The sequence below is a fragment of the Ixodes scapularis genome, unplaced genomic scaffold (genome assembly GCF_016920785.2).
Source record: "Ixodes scapularis isolate PalLabHiFi unplaced genomic scaffold, ASM1692078v2 PGA_scaffold7__128_contigs__length_106722199, whole genome shotgun sequence".
NCBI lineage: Eukaryota > Metazoa > Arthropoda > Arachnida > Ixodida > Ixodidae > Ixodes > Ixodes scapularis.
This window is the reverse complement of record NW_024609882.1, coordinates 38,888,724-38,903,317: the sequence shown is the minus strand read 5'-3', so window position 1 is coordinate 38,903,317 and position 14,594 is coordinate 38,888,724. Positions and strand designations below refer to the sequence as shown.

Here is a 14,594-nt window from a genome sequence, read left to right as displayed (position 1 = left end):
GAGTAGTAGTAGTAGCTGTAGTAGTAGAAGTAGTGGTAGTAGTAGTAGTACTGGAAGCAGTAGTAGTAGTAGTAGTAGTCAATCAATCAATGAATCAATGAATCTTTATTGGGTGCCCAAGAACAACCATGCGGTCTTGGTTCTGCCACTCCGAAACCTCCAAAAACACGGAACAAAGGAACATACAAGTATTACACATAGACGGATTAAAACGAGCAAAACATAAAAACATATGATAACTAGATTGGAGTAAATAGGCAATACATTTCATTACACAAAACTAAGTACAACAAAACACCCTGTATATCACTTATCGTCTTGACCTTGAAGCACGAGACGTATTTTCGTATTTTTAAAATCCTAGCTTCGTGTTATTCACACAGAAGTCATTTCCCGTATGTAATATTGAATTCCTAAATACGCGCAACGTGCGTTTTTTGAAAAAAAAAAAAAAATTGTCGCAGACTTACAAGTTGTCCAACGTTCCCTGGCGGAACTGTCCAAGTACTCACAATGTACACACCCCCTTTAGACTGCTTTTGCAGCGCTACTTGGCGACGTACTAACGTGACATGGCAGTGAGCCAACCGTGGACCGACGCGAATAAGCGTTCAGTAACAAAACAATCTACTGGGTGCAGCGCCCTCGTGTTTTTCCGCCTTGATGTGGAGGCCACTCCAGAGGCAGCTAGCGCACAGTATAGATCCCGTGACTGAGGATAACGGAATTTTTGTGGCTTCACACAACCACGGGTACAACGGCGCTGATTAAAAACTTCCTGCGGCTATCAACTAATAAGCCGGCACGTTTTTGTTTGTTTGTTTTGTTTGTTTTATAGCATGTCGCAACTCTCCATTCGCTGAACACCGGAGTGTGAGAAGGACAAAACAAACACAGACAATGTACCACACAGATTTTCTTCCTTTTGCCTTATTGTCCGGGATTCGCTTGTACACACATGTTATTTATTTACCGAGTTTTCACCAATTTATTCGCTCGCGTACCTTGGTTACCTGACTCTCGGGTGGTATGTTTTGAAGGACATAAATTTTTCTTCTATTGGCCACTCTTTTGCTCGTCAACACCCTCCCCATGTCCCTTCTATTACCTAATGACAGAATAGTGTAGCTGTCCCGGGATGTAATGTTTGGAACTGTACCCGAGATTACGTGTTATTTAGGCACATTTTGAGCTCCATTTTGTCGTGTAACATGCTTAGCCCAAATTAATACTCGCCGCTAAACTCCGACAGCTATACTCCCAGCTGAAGCTACCAGTTTTATTCATATACAGTATTCTGCTGATGTCCTGTGTTCCAGCGGTTTGGAGTTTTTGCCTAGCCTTATGGTCTCGTTCCGCACAGAGGGAGAAATTGCAATGTGATAATGCGGACCGGCGAGGAACAGCCGTGGTTATAATCGGTGTGTTTTAATTTTAGTCAATGTTCACAACTTTGCATAATTACGTGAGAGTTAAACCGAGGCCTAATTGATATTAGCTTGAATAGCATGAGACTCCTTGCACCAATGTAAAACGACTCCAGAATTTGAAGAAAACAAGTGTAGATGCAGGTGGTATCCGTAGACAGGAGAATATCATCTCAGTCGTGTACAGCGATAAGAACATTTAATTTGCTCGTATCTATAATACTAACAAATGTTCGACTACCCTCATTGCTTTTCCGACCACCAGCTAAACTCTCTAAACGGCAGCCTCGAAAATAGTCATCTGATAGTTTCTGGATTATAACAAAGGATTTAATAACAACATCCGGAGACCTAACGTTAACGTTAACGTTAATAATAATAATAATAATAATAATAATAATAATAATAATAATAATAATAATAATATCCATCAGTTAATCAATCAATCAATCAGTGTTTATATGAGTGGCTAGGAAGAACCTCGGAAGTATCACAACAAACAGGGTTAAGGCCATGACGGTCTTTGTTTGCTGGTGTAGTCTCTTCGGGCCGGGATCGGCAACGTTCAAGGGGCGAAAATGGTCGGTCTCAAATGACAGAATTCGGCCAATATCGAAAACTCACCGGGGTTCCGGCATCGGGCTGCCAGTACCACGTCCTGGCGCGCCAACGCCGGTATCTGTTGATTTCCCGGTGACCGCGGAAAGTTCACAGGTGTATCACCGATGAGTTCCCGGCGCCGGCCGAATTCTGGCATTTGAGACCGGCCATTTTCGCCCCGTGGGGCGTTAGGCTGGCATGCCGAGATCGGTGTCCCGAAAAGTTCCTGCCACAGGCCGCTCTGGCCTGTGCTACGTGAACGCGTACCTATAGCTGGAAAAACAGCTCTGACACCTTTATTTGTCACCCTGTGAAATAGAGAAAGAGACATACTAAATTGTTACCGTGAGGTAATTTATTGTCAATCGCTGGGTAGCTACTCTTCGGTACATCACCAGGTGGGAGCAGAGCAGGCTGGATGAAAGCGGCTTTGTGTCTCCAAGAAGGGGAGTTTTCACCAGTCTCTTCGCCCATCTGACCCAGACCGGCAGCAGCTTCGCTTTTTCTCAACCACGTCGATGATGCACTTCAGAAGGCGAATATTAGCAGTGTTGTACGGAACGCGTTCCTTTTAGAAGGAACGAAGGAACGCCGCCGTTTCATTTTGCATCGGTGGAACTGGAACGGGAACTCGTTACATTTTTACTAGAACGGAAAAAAAGGAACGGAGTTCCTTTTCTTCGTCGAGTGGGAAAATTTTCTTTATTTTTAAGAGGGAAATTTTAAAAGTACAAAAATTTATTTTTACAAAGACCAGGATCTCGCTAACTTTTTGGTTACTAATCTTAGGATTTATTTTGTGTGGTCTTTGCTTGGTATAAGTCGGGTGCAGGAGAACTAGTGGACATTGGTTCTTTTTTCAGTGCCCGAGGCTGCGGTACAAGTAAAACTTTCTGTAAACGGAAAAGACACAGAAAGAGGGATGTTTCAAACTCAGCTACTTTCTTTGCTTCCACGAATCCTCATACATTCAAAAATTTAAGGCCGATAACAGTCATCACTGAAAGTCCAGAAAGAGACCTACAGTTACAGAAAAAGAACAGGTTACCAGCCATGGAACACACCCTTGTATCCCGAATATTGGCTACTTAAGAGATACACAAAAATTAACCTTTATTCCTTGTTCCCTGAACAACAAATCCAACTTTCACGAAGAAGGACTTGTAGGTTTCAAGACCGACCTTCCAAAAGCCCTACCCTCTTCTTCACTTGCTCGTCTTGTGGACAGCAACATCGAGAAGCAACTGTTGTTAAGTTCGGGCAAGGGACTTTGTTAGAGTGAAAGGTGTGGGGTTGTCAAACTCTCGTGCAATATGGGCTAACAGTACATTTGGCTCGTCTGAATTGCCAACAAGAAACATAAATATAGTTAAAAGCTGTGATTTCCAAAGGTGAATATATCAACAACTTGAACTCTGCTTCCGCTTGTTTTCTTCTCCTGGTAACCTTCCATCACGGAATTCAAATTCGTATGTTGCCATATGATGGAATAGATAAAAAAAGAAGAAAAATTTTCTCTATCGAACTAAATATGGCAATCAGGAAAATACAAAATACATCTAACGATCGTACGTCTGCACTGTGTGTTGGTTGTGAGCTGGCTTGGCGAAAAAAAAAACTAAATGAATGACGACGCGAGCCATCGACGTCGGTTGCAGCAACTTCGTGTCGCAACTCCAGCAGGCCTTGTTTACGGCGTACGGGTCGTCGAAGGCAACGCCGTCCACGCAGAATTCGTCTTGATACCGCTGTCGTTCAGGCTCGGGTTGCGAGCTGAAATAGTCGGGTATAAGCCGCATAACGTGCAGCATACTTTGGCAGGAAATACGACGCGCAAATAAAACTAGAAGTGTATCTACAACGTCAACAACTAGCGCACGCCACACAACACAATGGCGAAAATACGGAGAGCCTGACCGCTTTTGCCCACATAGCTTCTGTGCATGCGCGGCCTTCCGGCCGTGTTGGTAAATAGATCCGCGCCGCGTGTCGGTCTATTTATACATCACTATTTCGTGCGAATCTATACTTTGACTCGCCTTCTCGATTTTGATTGACTCGCCTTCCCGTTTATTTACTGAATTGATTAGATGCGCACTCTGTTTAAAAACAACATCGTAGGCAATTTTTCGACACCTTTTGCGCTTCGAAAATATGAAGCTTCAAATTTCGTTCAACTTGTTCCTTCCCAAAGGTCTGTGTTTTATGGCGAGAGGTGTATGTATGTTTATACAGCCTGAACTTAGTCTACCTCAACGGGCGACTTGTCTCTCATCTGTAGATGAGGAATATAGCCAACGCGGTACAACCGCTAGCCTGGGGTCTTTAACGAGCACCACACAGCAGTGATACACGACCGCACACTGGTATACAGTGCTTATCCAGATCGAAAGGGGCTGGGGTATGGATTGAACCTAGGATGTCTAGGTTGTGCATCGCGGGTATTCGCTCCACGTGATGCGAGCTGGTGTGCGCTAGCCCACTCGGCCAACGATCCCCACTCCTTGCGACGAGAGGCGGGGAGCACAATTAAAATTGTTGTGTGTATGTTTATACAGCCGGAAGTTAGTCTGCCTCAGTTTGCGTCTGGCATCTCAGCTGTAGATGAGGAATTTAGCCAGTGCGGTACAACCGCTAGCTTGGGATCTTTAACGTGCACCAGGCAGTACTGATACCCGACCGCACGCCGGTACGATGCTCATCCAGATCGAAACGGGCAGGGGTGAGGAATGAGCCCAGGATACCTGGGCTCTGCAGCGCGAACTTTTGCTAAACGTGCTCCGAGCTGATGTGCGCTAGCCCAGTCGGCCACCAATCCCCCCGCACATTTCGGGCTGCTCCGAAGTTCTTTAGACCGACGATAATGATGATGGTGATAATGATAATTCGCGACTATTTTTTTTTCTATGTTTGGTTTGGTTGCGAGCGCCACCAAGCGCCTCGCAGTGACAGTCCTACCAGGGGAATGCAATGGCCTGAGGATCACAGTCAGCGCGAGAATAATCTCGGGGGCCATGCGTGCGGCCGCGCACTTTCCGGAGAGGCCTTTGTGCAAGAAATGCAGAATCCAGAGATCCTAGGTTCAAACGCCACCCCCTGCCCGCTTCTATCTGGATGAGCATCGTACCGGCGTGCTTCAGTGTATCACTATTGCGTGATTCACGTTACAGACCCCAAGCTAGCAGTTGTACAGCACTCGCTATATTTCTCATCTACAGTAGGTCACAATGTCGCCATGTTTCTGGCGGACTAACCTGCCGCTGTATAAAAAAACTAACGACCAATTACTATTACAAGAACACCTAAGGCTTCTGAAGGTCAGGAGGTGTGAATAATTTATCTCCGAAGTGCTTATTTGCTTGTGTTTGCTGCAATTTCTCCAGATTATTACTTTTTGTTTAGCTTCGTAACTGGCAAATTTTGGCACGCCGGTTGCTTGCAGTGCCGCCACGCTCTTTCATTCCGCAGCAGTCGCCGACGGCTAGTGGAAGGAAGACTAGCCAATTTCCGTAAGGACCATACTATAAAGGACCAGTTGTGAGAAGCGTGTGTGCTATCCCTTTCGCGTTCTTGTCTTCTTTCGCTATTGCACAGATGTTGTAAGGTTCTTCGTTTTCGGGTTTTAATTTTTCGAAAATCGGGGGGTAAAAATCGGGCGCTATTTTTCAGGTTGATAATCGGGGAGAAATCGGGTCTTTCTGAAGGCATTGGAAAATCGGGTTTTCTCGGGTCTTAGTTATAAAGGGCAAATACCTTTAATGTGTTATTTGCACGAAAGTCAACAAAGTATATGATATAGAAGTGGTGCTCTATCTAACAGTATAATGCCGCCTTCTGACTCAATTTGAAGCGAATATATGCAGAGGTAACGCAAATCGAAGAAATTTGTTACCATCAAAAGGGTGACCGAGGAAGCAGTTCTGAAACGGATCAAGAATTGTTCTTATTTTCCATAAACTCATCTGATTTCAAGACCGGTATTCGCGGAGAAATCGGATTTAAACCGATTTTCATAAAAACTGTTCGGGATGCGAAAATCGGGTTATATCGGGTTTTACCCGAAAACGAAGAACCCTACACATATGATGTTTAAACAACTAGCCCAGCTATTGATTTTAATTTTGTTTATAGGGTCCCAGCGGAATCCTATAGCAGCCCGATTTTCGCTTTCATTCGATTTGTCTTGTTTTCACTCGTTTTTCAGCTGGAACTCTATTGGACAAAACTGACGAGGCCAGAAGTGGTCAAATTTTGAAGTGCGACTTTAAGTCGACACGCGTGTTCTTTTACTTCCACAGCAAATTTACGATATGAATAGTTAGTGGTCGTACCAGTTCATATCTTAGTTTCTCGGCTGTTTTTGGTACCTTCTCACGAGTTCACATTGCCCGAGTGGGTTGTTTTCTTTACTCGGTCATTTCTTGTAGCCGTACTGACTTAGCTGCGTGAAAAACTCCTGCTTGCTTTGAAGTTCTTTTTCAAACCCGTCGTAGTCGTAGCTGCTCATCGAACCCCCGTAGTTTTCAGGAAGCTGTTTTGCAGGAATGAGCTTATGAAGCTCCTCGTACCGACGTCCGATGAAGCGCACCTGCGAAAAAGTAAACGTGTAGTTTCTCACTGCTGAAAATTAAAGACGCCCTCTAATGTGTCCTACCTGCCGTTGTGGGAGGCCCAGCCACAAGTACGTGACTTTGGCGAGTGACCTTCCAGCGGGGAAGCATAATATAATCAAATAATGTTTCACTCTACACCCCCGGACAATATCAGCTGAAACAACTGATCTGGACGTTTGTTGGGCCTACCGTTGCCACAAGCTTCTTTATATCTCAAATTGTCAGAGAGGTCAAAGATTAAGGCTTCATGGTCCATGTCAAGTCTGAACTGGCAGAAAAGCCGAAGCATCATAGAATGTTGTTTTTGGCTCACGTTATTCGCAGTAGTACAAACGTTGTGAGATCGGGTAGATCTCGACCTTTTCCAAATACCTCTAACAAATAGACCGTTCTCAAAAGTCCATCATGCAACATTGGCAGACGCCATCGCTTGCTCACAAAGCGCGTGATTGGATCCGAGTCCTCGCCGAAGGCTGACGTAGGCTTCGTATCCAATACCTGTTCAGAGTATCCAGCAAGCAATGGAGGACAGGCGCTGGAGCGTGACTTTTGAAAAGGGCTAATTGCACATGGATCATGAATGGCGGAGTGGCAAAACAAAATATTCAATCTTGAACAAACGAACTACTGCGATTTGACCATGGGTTATTGGCGATTTCAAAAGACCTTCTAAAATGGTTCTCTATCAAATTATGGTGGCCGAAAATGGTGCATTTTATTCTCAGAAATTTGGAGAATTTAGCTGAGCCGAGTAAAAGGTATAAAGAGCGTGAAATGGCTACCTACGACGGCCGTCTGCAGATGGAAGCCGTCTAGGTAGCTAAACAGTTGAGAGGTGGCGGCTGGTGTTGACATATAGCCAAAATACTTCGAGAAATCTTTCGTTTTTTTTTTTTTGCTTGTGTGTGTACGGTGGCTTTTATATGTACAGTAACAAAATCATTCACATCGTCTGCTATCAAAGATCAGTGCCTGCTCCCGCGCTCTTATTCGCCTGCATCTCTCGGCCCTTTCGTCAATCCCACAATGTTTGTTAGCAGACGAACACCACAAGTGGCGAAACCAGTATCTTTCTTTTAACATTTACACAAGTAAGTTCATCTTTTTAAAAAAAAAAATTGGTGCACATAATGCAACAATATTTTAGAAACACGTGGTCTTCGGACACCTTTTTACAAAACTTAGTAGGATGTGTTAAGGAACCGATTTATGCGGTTCCGTCAAATAATCAACGGTTCAATTGACTCGTGTGGGTAATGTGGGATTCAATTGACTCATGTCAGCCTGCAGCAAATTAGGGAGATCTCACACACGCCCATAACCACTAGTCATCTTGTCATTCTGGCTCCCAACGAAATTACTCGAAGGCAGCTCCGCGTTTCGAATTTCCAGTCTTAATTTTTGTTGTTTGAATGTTCAATCGGTGTTGTGGTAAACTAATCAGCGTCTAACAGATCAGCTTTGGATATGAGCGACATGGGCAGACAACATGTTCAATATTTCAGAAAGCTGTACACGTGTAAGTTCTGCTTTTTGAGCGTGTCGTGCGTTTTTTACTTTCCAGATGCGTCCACTTGCTTTGGTTTCCTCTCGACCCAACAGCAATTTGATAATTACAGTAAAGTGTTAATTCGCTCACTGCGAGGAAGTTAGAGCGTAAACATTACACATTCTTGTTGGGCTGCTAGAAGTTGTGTTTTAGCTAACAAAGTGAAAACAAGCGCTGCCAAAATCAGCGCAGAAGCTGAGTGGCACTTAAGTAGCGTCTCGGGGTGCTTGCACGCCCATTCTTTCGCAGCGCTTGTTTTCAGTATTTGCTTAAATGATGCTGGCGATAAGTTGAGTGACCCAGACGTCTTGCGGCTCCAGGGCTGCGTCGCGTTTAATAAGGTGCCTTGACCCTGTCTTCCAATGGTGTTTTTACCATCTTGACCCTACAATGTAACGAAAGTGATTCCGAATTGGCAACAAACTGCGTCACGGGGGCCGAAGTGTCATGATGCCGGATTTCGCGATCCTGGCGGTTGGTCGTAGAAACAGTGGCAAAAGGGCGAATTTATGCAAAGGTCGCTGTCGTCGCGAGGTCTCAACCCTCGTTTTGTTATGGTTTGTGTTGACTGTTTGAATGCAGGCCGAATTATAGCGGAATAAGAATCTTGCACGTTCACTTCTGCCGCTGTGCGACGGCCAGGATTGTGGCAGGCCATAGCGTTGATACTTTCATGAGGTCGCCAGGCGGAAATCGAGAAGTCACTTCAGAGGGCACGGTAAACACGAGACGCGCTCGGATCCTGACACAACACTTCCACTGTACAGAGTCTTCTATTGCAACAGCACTTTGCATCCATCATCAACCATTGGAAGCAATGCGGGCCGCGTAAACAAACTTACCCTTTTCACGAGTTTTCTGTTCATGAATATTTTTGCAATGTTGTAGAAAACTTCAAATATGGGCGGATGATTGATGATGTAGATTCCCCGGATCCGCACCGGGTAGCAGTCCTGGAATGATGGCAACAGCAGTGAGCGTACACCGTTTCTGTCCGCCATCTGTTTTATTATTTTTATTTTTTTTTATAACTTTTGTGCGTGTTTTCTACACCTACTAATAATTGGCACGGACAATAGAATAGTTGTTCAGCTTCTTTCTCTTCAGCTTTAATCCTCAACTCAGAAGCGACATTAGAAACCATGTGGGCATGACGTAGTTGAGCAACGAATGTGTTGAGTCCGAGCTTCCACTGTGCTGTTTAAGCACACCGTGGATAAGCCCGGCCAGATAGATGTAGTCGACCATTGCGTCTATCCTCAACAATGAGGGACGTGGCGGCACCTGTTTTCACTTTCGAATGGCAAGTGATGATAAGTGATGAATCGGAAGTGGTTATAAGTACCTTCACGGCGCTCATTGTCCAGGATAGACTCTCTGGTCGACTACATCTATTTGGCCGGGCTTATTCAACGCATTTAGTTCCCTCCGCCAACCCTTTTCTCTCCCGTAATCGCTGACAAATGCCAATGATTGCGCACCGTCTTCTCTCTCTTTTTATTTTATAAATCACAAATTGATCGGCAAAAACAACCAAATTAATATTGCTACATTGCTTAAACCCTCTGATAGCTGCCCATAAAAAAGAAATATTGATAGCCTGCAGTCATTGTAACTGCCCCTGCACTTAATGATAAAAGTAATATTGATAATTTAATGATGTGAGTAATTCTTTAACATTGGCATTACTCCTTTTGGCATTACTCCTTTTATGTTGTAAGCATAAGACTTTTGTGGCAGTCCTACTTCGTGTATGCGAAACTGAATATCAATAGAAGTTGAAACTCCTTTTTTTGTGTTTTCAAGTCTGACGGTCAAAATAAGAATGGTAGTGACTTAAAATGAGGCACCTGATCAAAAGAAAATTGTTTCTTTGTTTTTACTTCTAGAGGTATTCAATTCCTCAAGCTAGAATTCCTTAAACCCACATATATTGCGTCATCACGCTTTTCTGGAAATCTCTACAGCGCCAAACACCCACACGACAGAACGGCCGACCTGCCACACGAATCTGTACACGTTTAAATAATAATTGGCATCCGATATCCCCAAGTTCATAAATGCGCACCTCCAATCTAACTTTCTTTACGCGTCTCTTCTATTTGTTGTGCATGTACCTCGATCGCCGTTAGCTCAGTACGATTTTCGTGTTTTGTTCTGACCCAATTTGCCGTGGACGCGAGATCATCGCGTAGCCAACTGCTCCCTTTGAAAAAGAACCGGCACAGCCGGGCCGCGTTCCACAGAAAGTGTGCGCATTGAGAAAAAAGTGAACGGCCCCCATGGATGTCGATTTCAGTAGAAATACAAATACCACACTGTAACGAAGCGCCACCATACACGACTTATTGCTTTCATGCACGGGTCTGGAAGGCGATCCCATCGCCATCTGTTGGTTCTGAATCACACTAAACAAAGGTCGGGTTGCACCTTAAGCCATAGTCGCACCGATTGCACACTATACAAGACCACACTGTGTTCGCCGCAGACATGATGGCAGAATTATCGGTGAAGACACCTGAAGCGTATTCCGAGCGTGTTTGCTACATACATGTGCCTGCTTCGCACATGTTTGCTGTCAGTTTTTGCTCGGCCAATGTGAGAGGACCGTCTCACAAAGCAAGGAAAAAGTATGCCTGACACACTGTTTTCAGACCGTCTTTTGTATGATCAAGTACAAGCAGTGGGACCACGTCTTAAGTCGATGTGAAAAATCCTTCCGTCTAAGTGTAGCCCGCTCATGGTAGGTCCTATATGAATGAAGAAACGACAGTTGCCTACCTGGACGAGCTTGATGAACTTCCTGATTACAAACGGCGTATAGGAACGGAAGTGAGCGAGCGACAATTCGTCCTCGTCTACCACAACCACCACGCCGGCGATTTGAAATCTCTCTTCCAACAGAAAATATTCGACGGTCACGATGGATGCCCTGAAGAACTCGTCCAGAGTGCATATGCTGGGATTCCAAGCTCCTGAAAACATGGTCGAAACAGGCAGTTGGATGCCTGTGAAGGGCTGGTTTACACTCTTAAGACTGAATCTAATTGTGCTCCCTTGTGATTGCTCATGACGATAGAACACACTAAAACAAAAACAAAAACAAACAAAAAACACTGGCACGCTGGCGCCCTTAATGGTAGCCTAGAGCTACGCATAACTATGTGGACTCGAGGATTTCGCAGCGTTTACGGAATCAGATATACTTATCGTTTATGAAAAATGATCGCTCATGACATATAGTCATATTTTTTTCAAAACCATAGTGAAAGAAGCATGAGCATAAAAGTTCTAAATACATGTGAAAGGGGAAGTCTTTCAGGGCATCCCGAAAGATGGCGGGAGTGTGTTTTGTCGTCGTAAGCAATCACGCCAGGCATCACAATGCGCTCGGACACACCCACACGCGAGTGTGTCATCCAAGCTTTATGGCTGGTCCGATGCCATGCTGCTGCAGTGGATTGCATTCAGCGTGTTTCAGCCCAAGCTTTCTCATTTTAACGCGCATAATAAGTAATAAAATGAGAGTTACTACGCAGGCAAGTTGGTAAACGATCACAGTGGAAAAAAACAAAAAAAACCTCTAGACAAGGAACGAGAAAAGGGGGAAAAACACAACACCGTCTCTAAACACAGCTGCAAATTTTATTTCGACATAATCATATTTATAGAGGGCTAGCCCACCCACACCGCCGACACCAACAACCGTCAAACCCACAGTCAAGTGGACCAGGCCCAAGCTCCGAAGAGGCCTAACATTACATCGGCGAACACAGTGACATTGAATGCTAGATACAAACAAATAACCGTCTCTCCGGGTGCATCACAAGCAAGGACATACTTATTAGAGACGGTGTTGTGTTTGTCACCTTTTTTTTTTCGTTCTTTGGGTCGAGTTTTTTTTTGTTTTCTTTCACTACGATAACAAATAACACAGTTTTCTTACCGAACTTAAAGATGATTATCCTTCTTCCATGTGGGTCGCACTCTTTGAGAATGGTGACAAGCTTGTTTTTGCGAAGCACTTCATCGAACTTGATGCGAGAGGGTAGAAGGTCCTCAAACATTTCCTTGTACTCAGTCCTGGCTTGATAGTAGTTTCGAATAATCTTGAATGTATCCTGCACGCGATATTTGCGGGACCTCAAAAATTTTACCAGAAACTCTTCGTCCGTTTGGCAGTTCAAGTCCGGCTCCTCTGTGATTGCCATATGAAAGAAAGCACATGTTTTATAAGTGTTCGTTTATCTCATGAGTACAGTCGAACCAGTGAAGACGTTATTATTTATTACCGGACCTACTTAATAGGAGAACGTTCTCCCCTCGTTATTATAAGCTTCCACCATCGATCTGGGTTCTCTGCTGCAGCTGCGGCCCCTGAAGGCTTCGTTATTTCTGGTTTTGAGAAATAGTTAAAGAAATGAAATCTAAACTCTGAGTTCTTGCCCTAGTATGAACGAATTTTTGAGAAAACGGCTAGGTACACCAAGGCGGCACGGGGGCTGTTGTAGCTCATACTGTTCGGGAAGTACCTCAAGTAGAAGTGTTAAATAACGTTATCAAAACTATGTTGTAAGGAAGTTTACATGCCCGTAGTTTCCCGAATCCCCAGTGGGAAGCAAAAAGTTTTCCGAAAGTCGCAGGAAGGAAGGAGTGCGTATCAGCGTCTTTCCTGTTTAAAATTGGCCACCATAAAAATATTGCTTCATCCGAAACCCAGACGTACCGCGGCGCGTTCCGCTTTCTTGGATTCTCAAGTTGCAGCTTACTGTAGCCTCAGCGTGCGCATTACGCTCGTTGCCCACCAAGTAGTGAAAACCACCGTTATACCGTTTAACAAGCCGTAGCAGCTTCATTCAGTAGGTGATTTTTATAATTATACAGTGCGGACGTACCTGCAAGAAGTGTTCGCAGCCGTGCAACAGCCTCTTTCTTGACCTGTTGTGTTTCACCAAGTTCTCGTTCCGCTATAAGTTGCAAGTCGGGAGAAAGTTCCGCCATGCTTCAGACCTCTAACTTTCTTTCCCTCGTTGTTCTGCAAATATAAAATACGTGAAATAGGGTACAAAATATGGTAGCACTCCCTTAAATTCAGCTCTCCACTCCTCCCTTAAGAATTCCGGTTGTCACATCTAAGCGGATGCGTATGCTCGTGATAGAAAAAGAAGCGTGCCGTCATCCACCCTTTATCGCACGGGTCGCGGATGAGTAAAGTACATTTTCCGTTCATATTTTTTGATCGCGCGCATGTGCAGGTCGTTTGACGAGACGCTAACTCGATGTGCCGCAGTCTTCGCAATGCGCCTATACTTTGTTTCAGCTTCGGTCCGAGCGTGGCCGATGTTATGAGCCGAAGGGCCAATCAAACAGCGAAAGAGGCACAACGTCATGGCGTGCTCTCTGCAGTTGATAGGACCAGCCGGTATTCGCCGTCTCTCTGTGCGCGCTCCACCGTCGGCTAGTCTTATCAAGAGCAGGGAGCACGCCATGACGCTGGGCTTGTTGCGCTTTTTTATTGGTCCTTCGGCTCATAACATCGGCCGCGCTCGGGCCGGAGCTGAAACGAAGTATAGCAAGGGGAAGGAGCTCAATACGACTGTTGCAAGCAAAAACACTCTAAAAAAAGTTTGTGTGTCTACTTTCACGCACACCACTCGGAGAGCCAATCACCGCAACTTACGGAGGCAGCTCAGCGAATGACGATGCGGAAACATATGTTTAGACCAAAAAACGCCGTTTGATTTGTGACATTAAGCAATGCAAAACGTCACCCTTGCATTGCTTAATGTCCCAACTCAGACTGCGTGTTTTGGTCTAAACATGAACTCATTCTGCGAAAGTGTACAGCTACTGACTGGGGGTGCGTCGGCTCTTTTTTTAACACACCGAACGTTTTCTTCTTTCTTGAGGTGCGTTTATCTTTATTTTCCGTCGTAATCACGATCCACTGCGTCATCCGACTACAAAACTACGCAGCGCTCGGACGTGACGCTATCGAATCATGTTGTTGGTCATTCCTACTTATTCTAATGAAGGGAAACCTAATGAATGGTATGCTATATGTAGAGAATTCCGTGTTTTCGGAGTTTTTTTTTCGTCAAATTCGGCGAGTGTTTCTCGGAGTTTATTTACCCCCGAAAATTCGAAGTTTATAGGAGTTTATTTTTGTTTATTTACCAAATCTCTGAAATTCGAAGCTTATTTTTTGTATATATATGCCAGATAAACAAATTTAAAAAAATGAAACGCGCTTATATCAATTAATATTTTATCAGCTGGATTTGGTGTTGGTGCTATTGCCATTGGCAGTACTAATTTGTCCCACGGCAAAAGTCGCACACATCTGTGACTTCGATAAACATCGATACTTTAAAAATAAACTCCTCGAGGTAGTCGCTGTGAAGG

At 44.5% G+C, this 14,594-nt stretch overlaps 1 protein-coding gene across 1 annotated transcript; it reads right to left on the bottom strand.

The window, feature by feature from the left end:
- Positions 1–6,271: 6,271 nt before the first annotated feature.
- LOC8029812 (alpha-tocopherol transfer protein-like) lies at positions 6,272–13,224 on the bottom strand. The gene is made up of 5 exons (XM_029992472.4): positions 13,085–13,224; positions 12,136–12,387; positions 10,971–11,164; positions 9,032–9,142; positions 6,272–6,615 (listed from the first exon to the last, which is right to left on the bottom strand). The coding sequence occupies exons 1-5, from the start codon at positions 13,188–13,190 to the stop codon at positions 6,442–6,444; spliced, it is 837 nt and encodes a 278-aa protein (XP_029848332.2). The 5' UTR covers positions 13,191–13,224; the 3' UTR covers positions 6,272–6,441.
- Between the last annotated feature and the right edge of the window lie 1,370 nt (positions 13,225–14,594).

What these genes read in the sequence shown, in the direction of transcription:
- LOC8029812 (XM_029992472.4), bottom strand. Translation starts at nt 13,190, where the DNA reads ATGGCGGAACTTTCTCCCGACTTGCAACTTATAGCGGAACGAGAACTT. An exon ending in AGTTCATCAAGCTCGTCCAG is followed by an intron (nt 9,143 to 10,970) that starts GTAGGCAACTGT and finishes CCATCATTCCAG; the next exon opens with GACTGCTACCCGGTGCGGAT. An exon ending in ACAGAAAACTCGTGAAAAGG is followed by an intron (nt 6,616 to 9,031) that starts GTAAGTTTGTTT and finishes ACTTTTTCGCAG; the next exon opens with GTGCGCTTCATCGGACGTCG.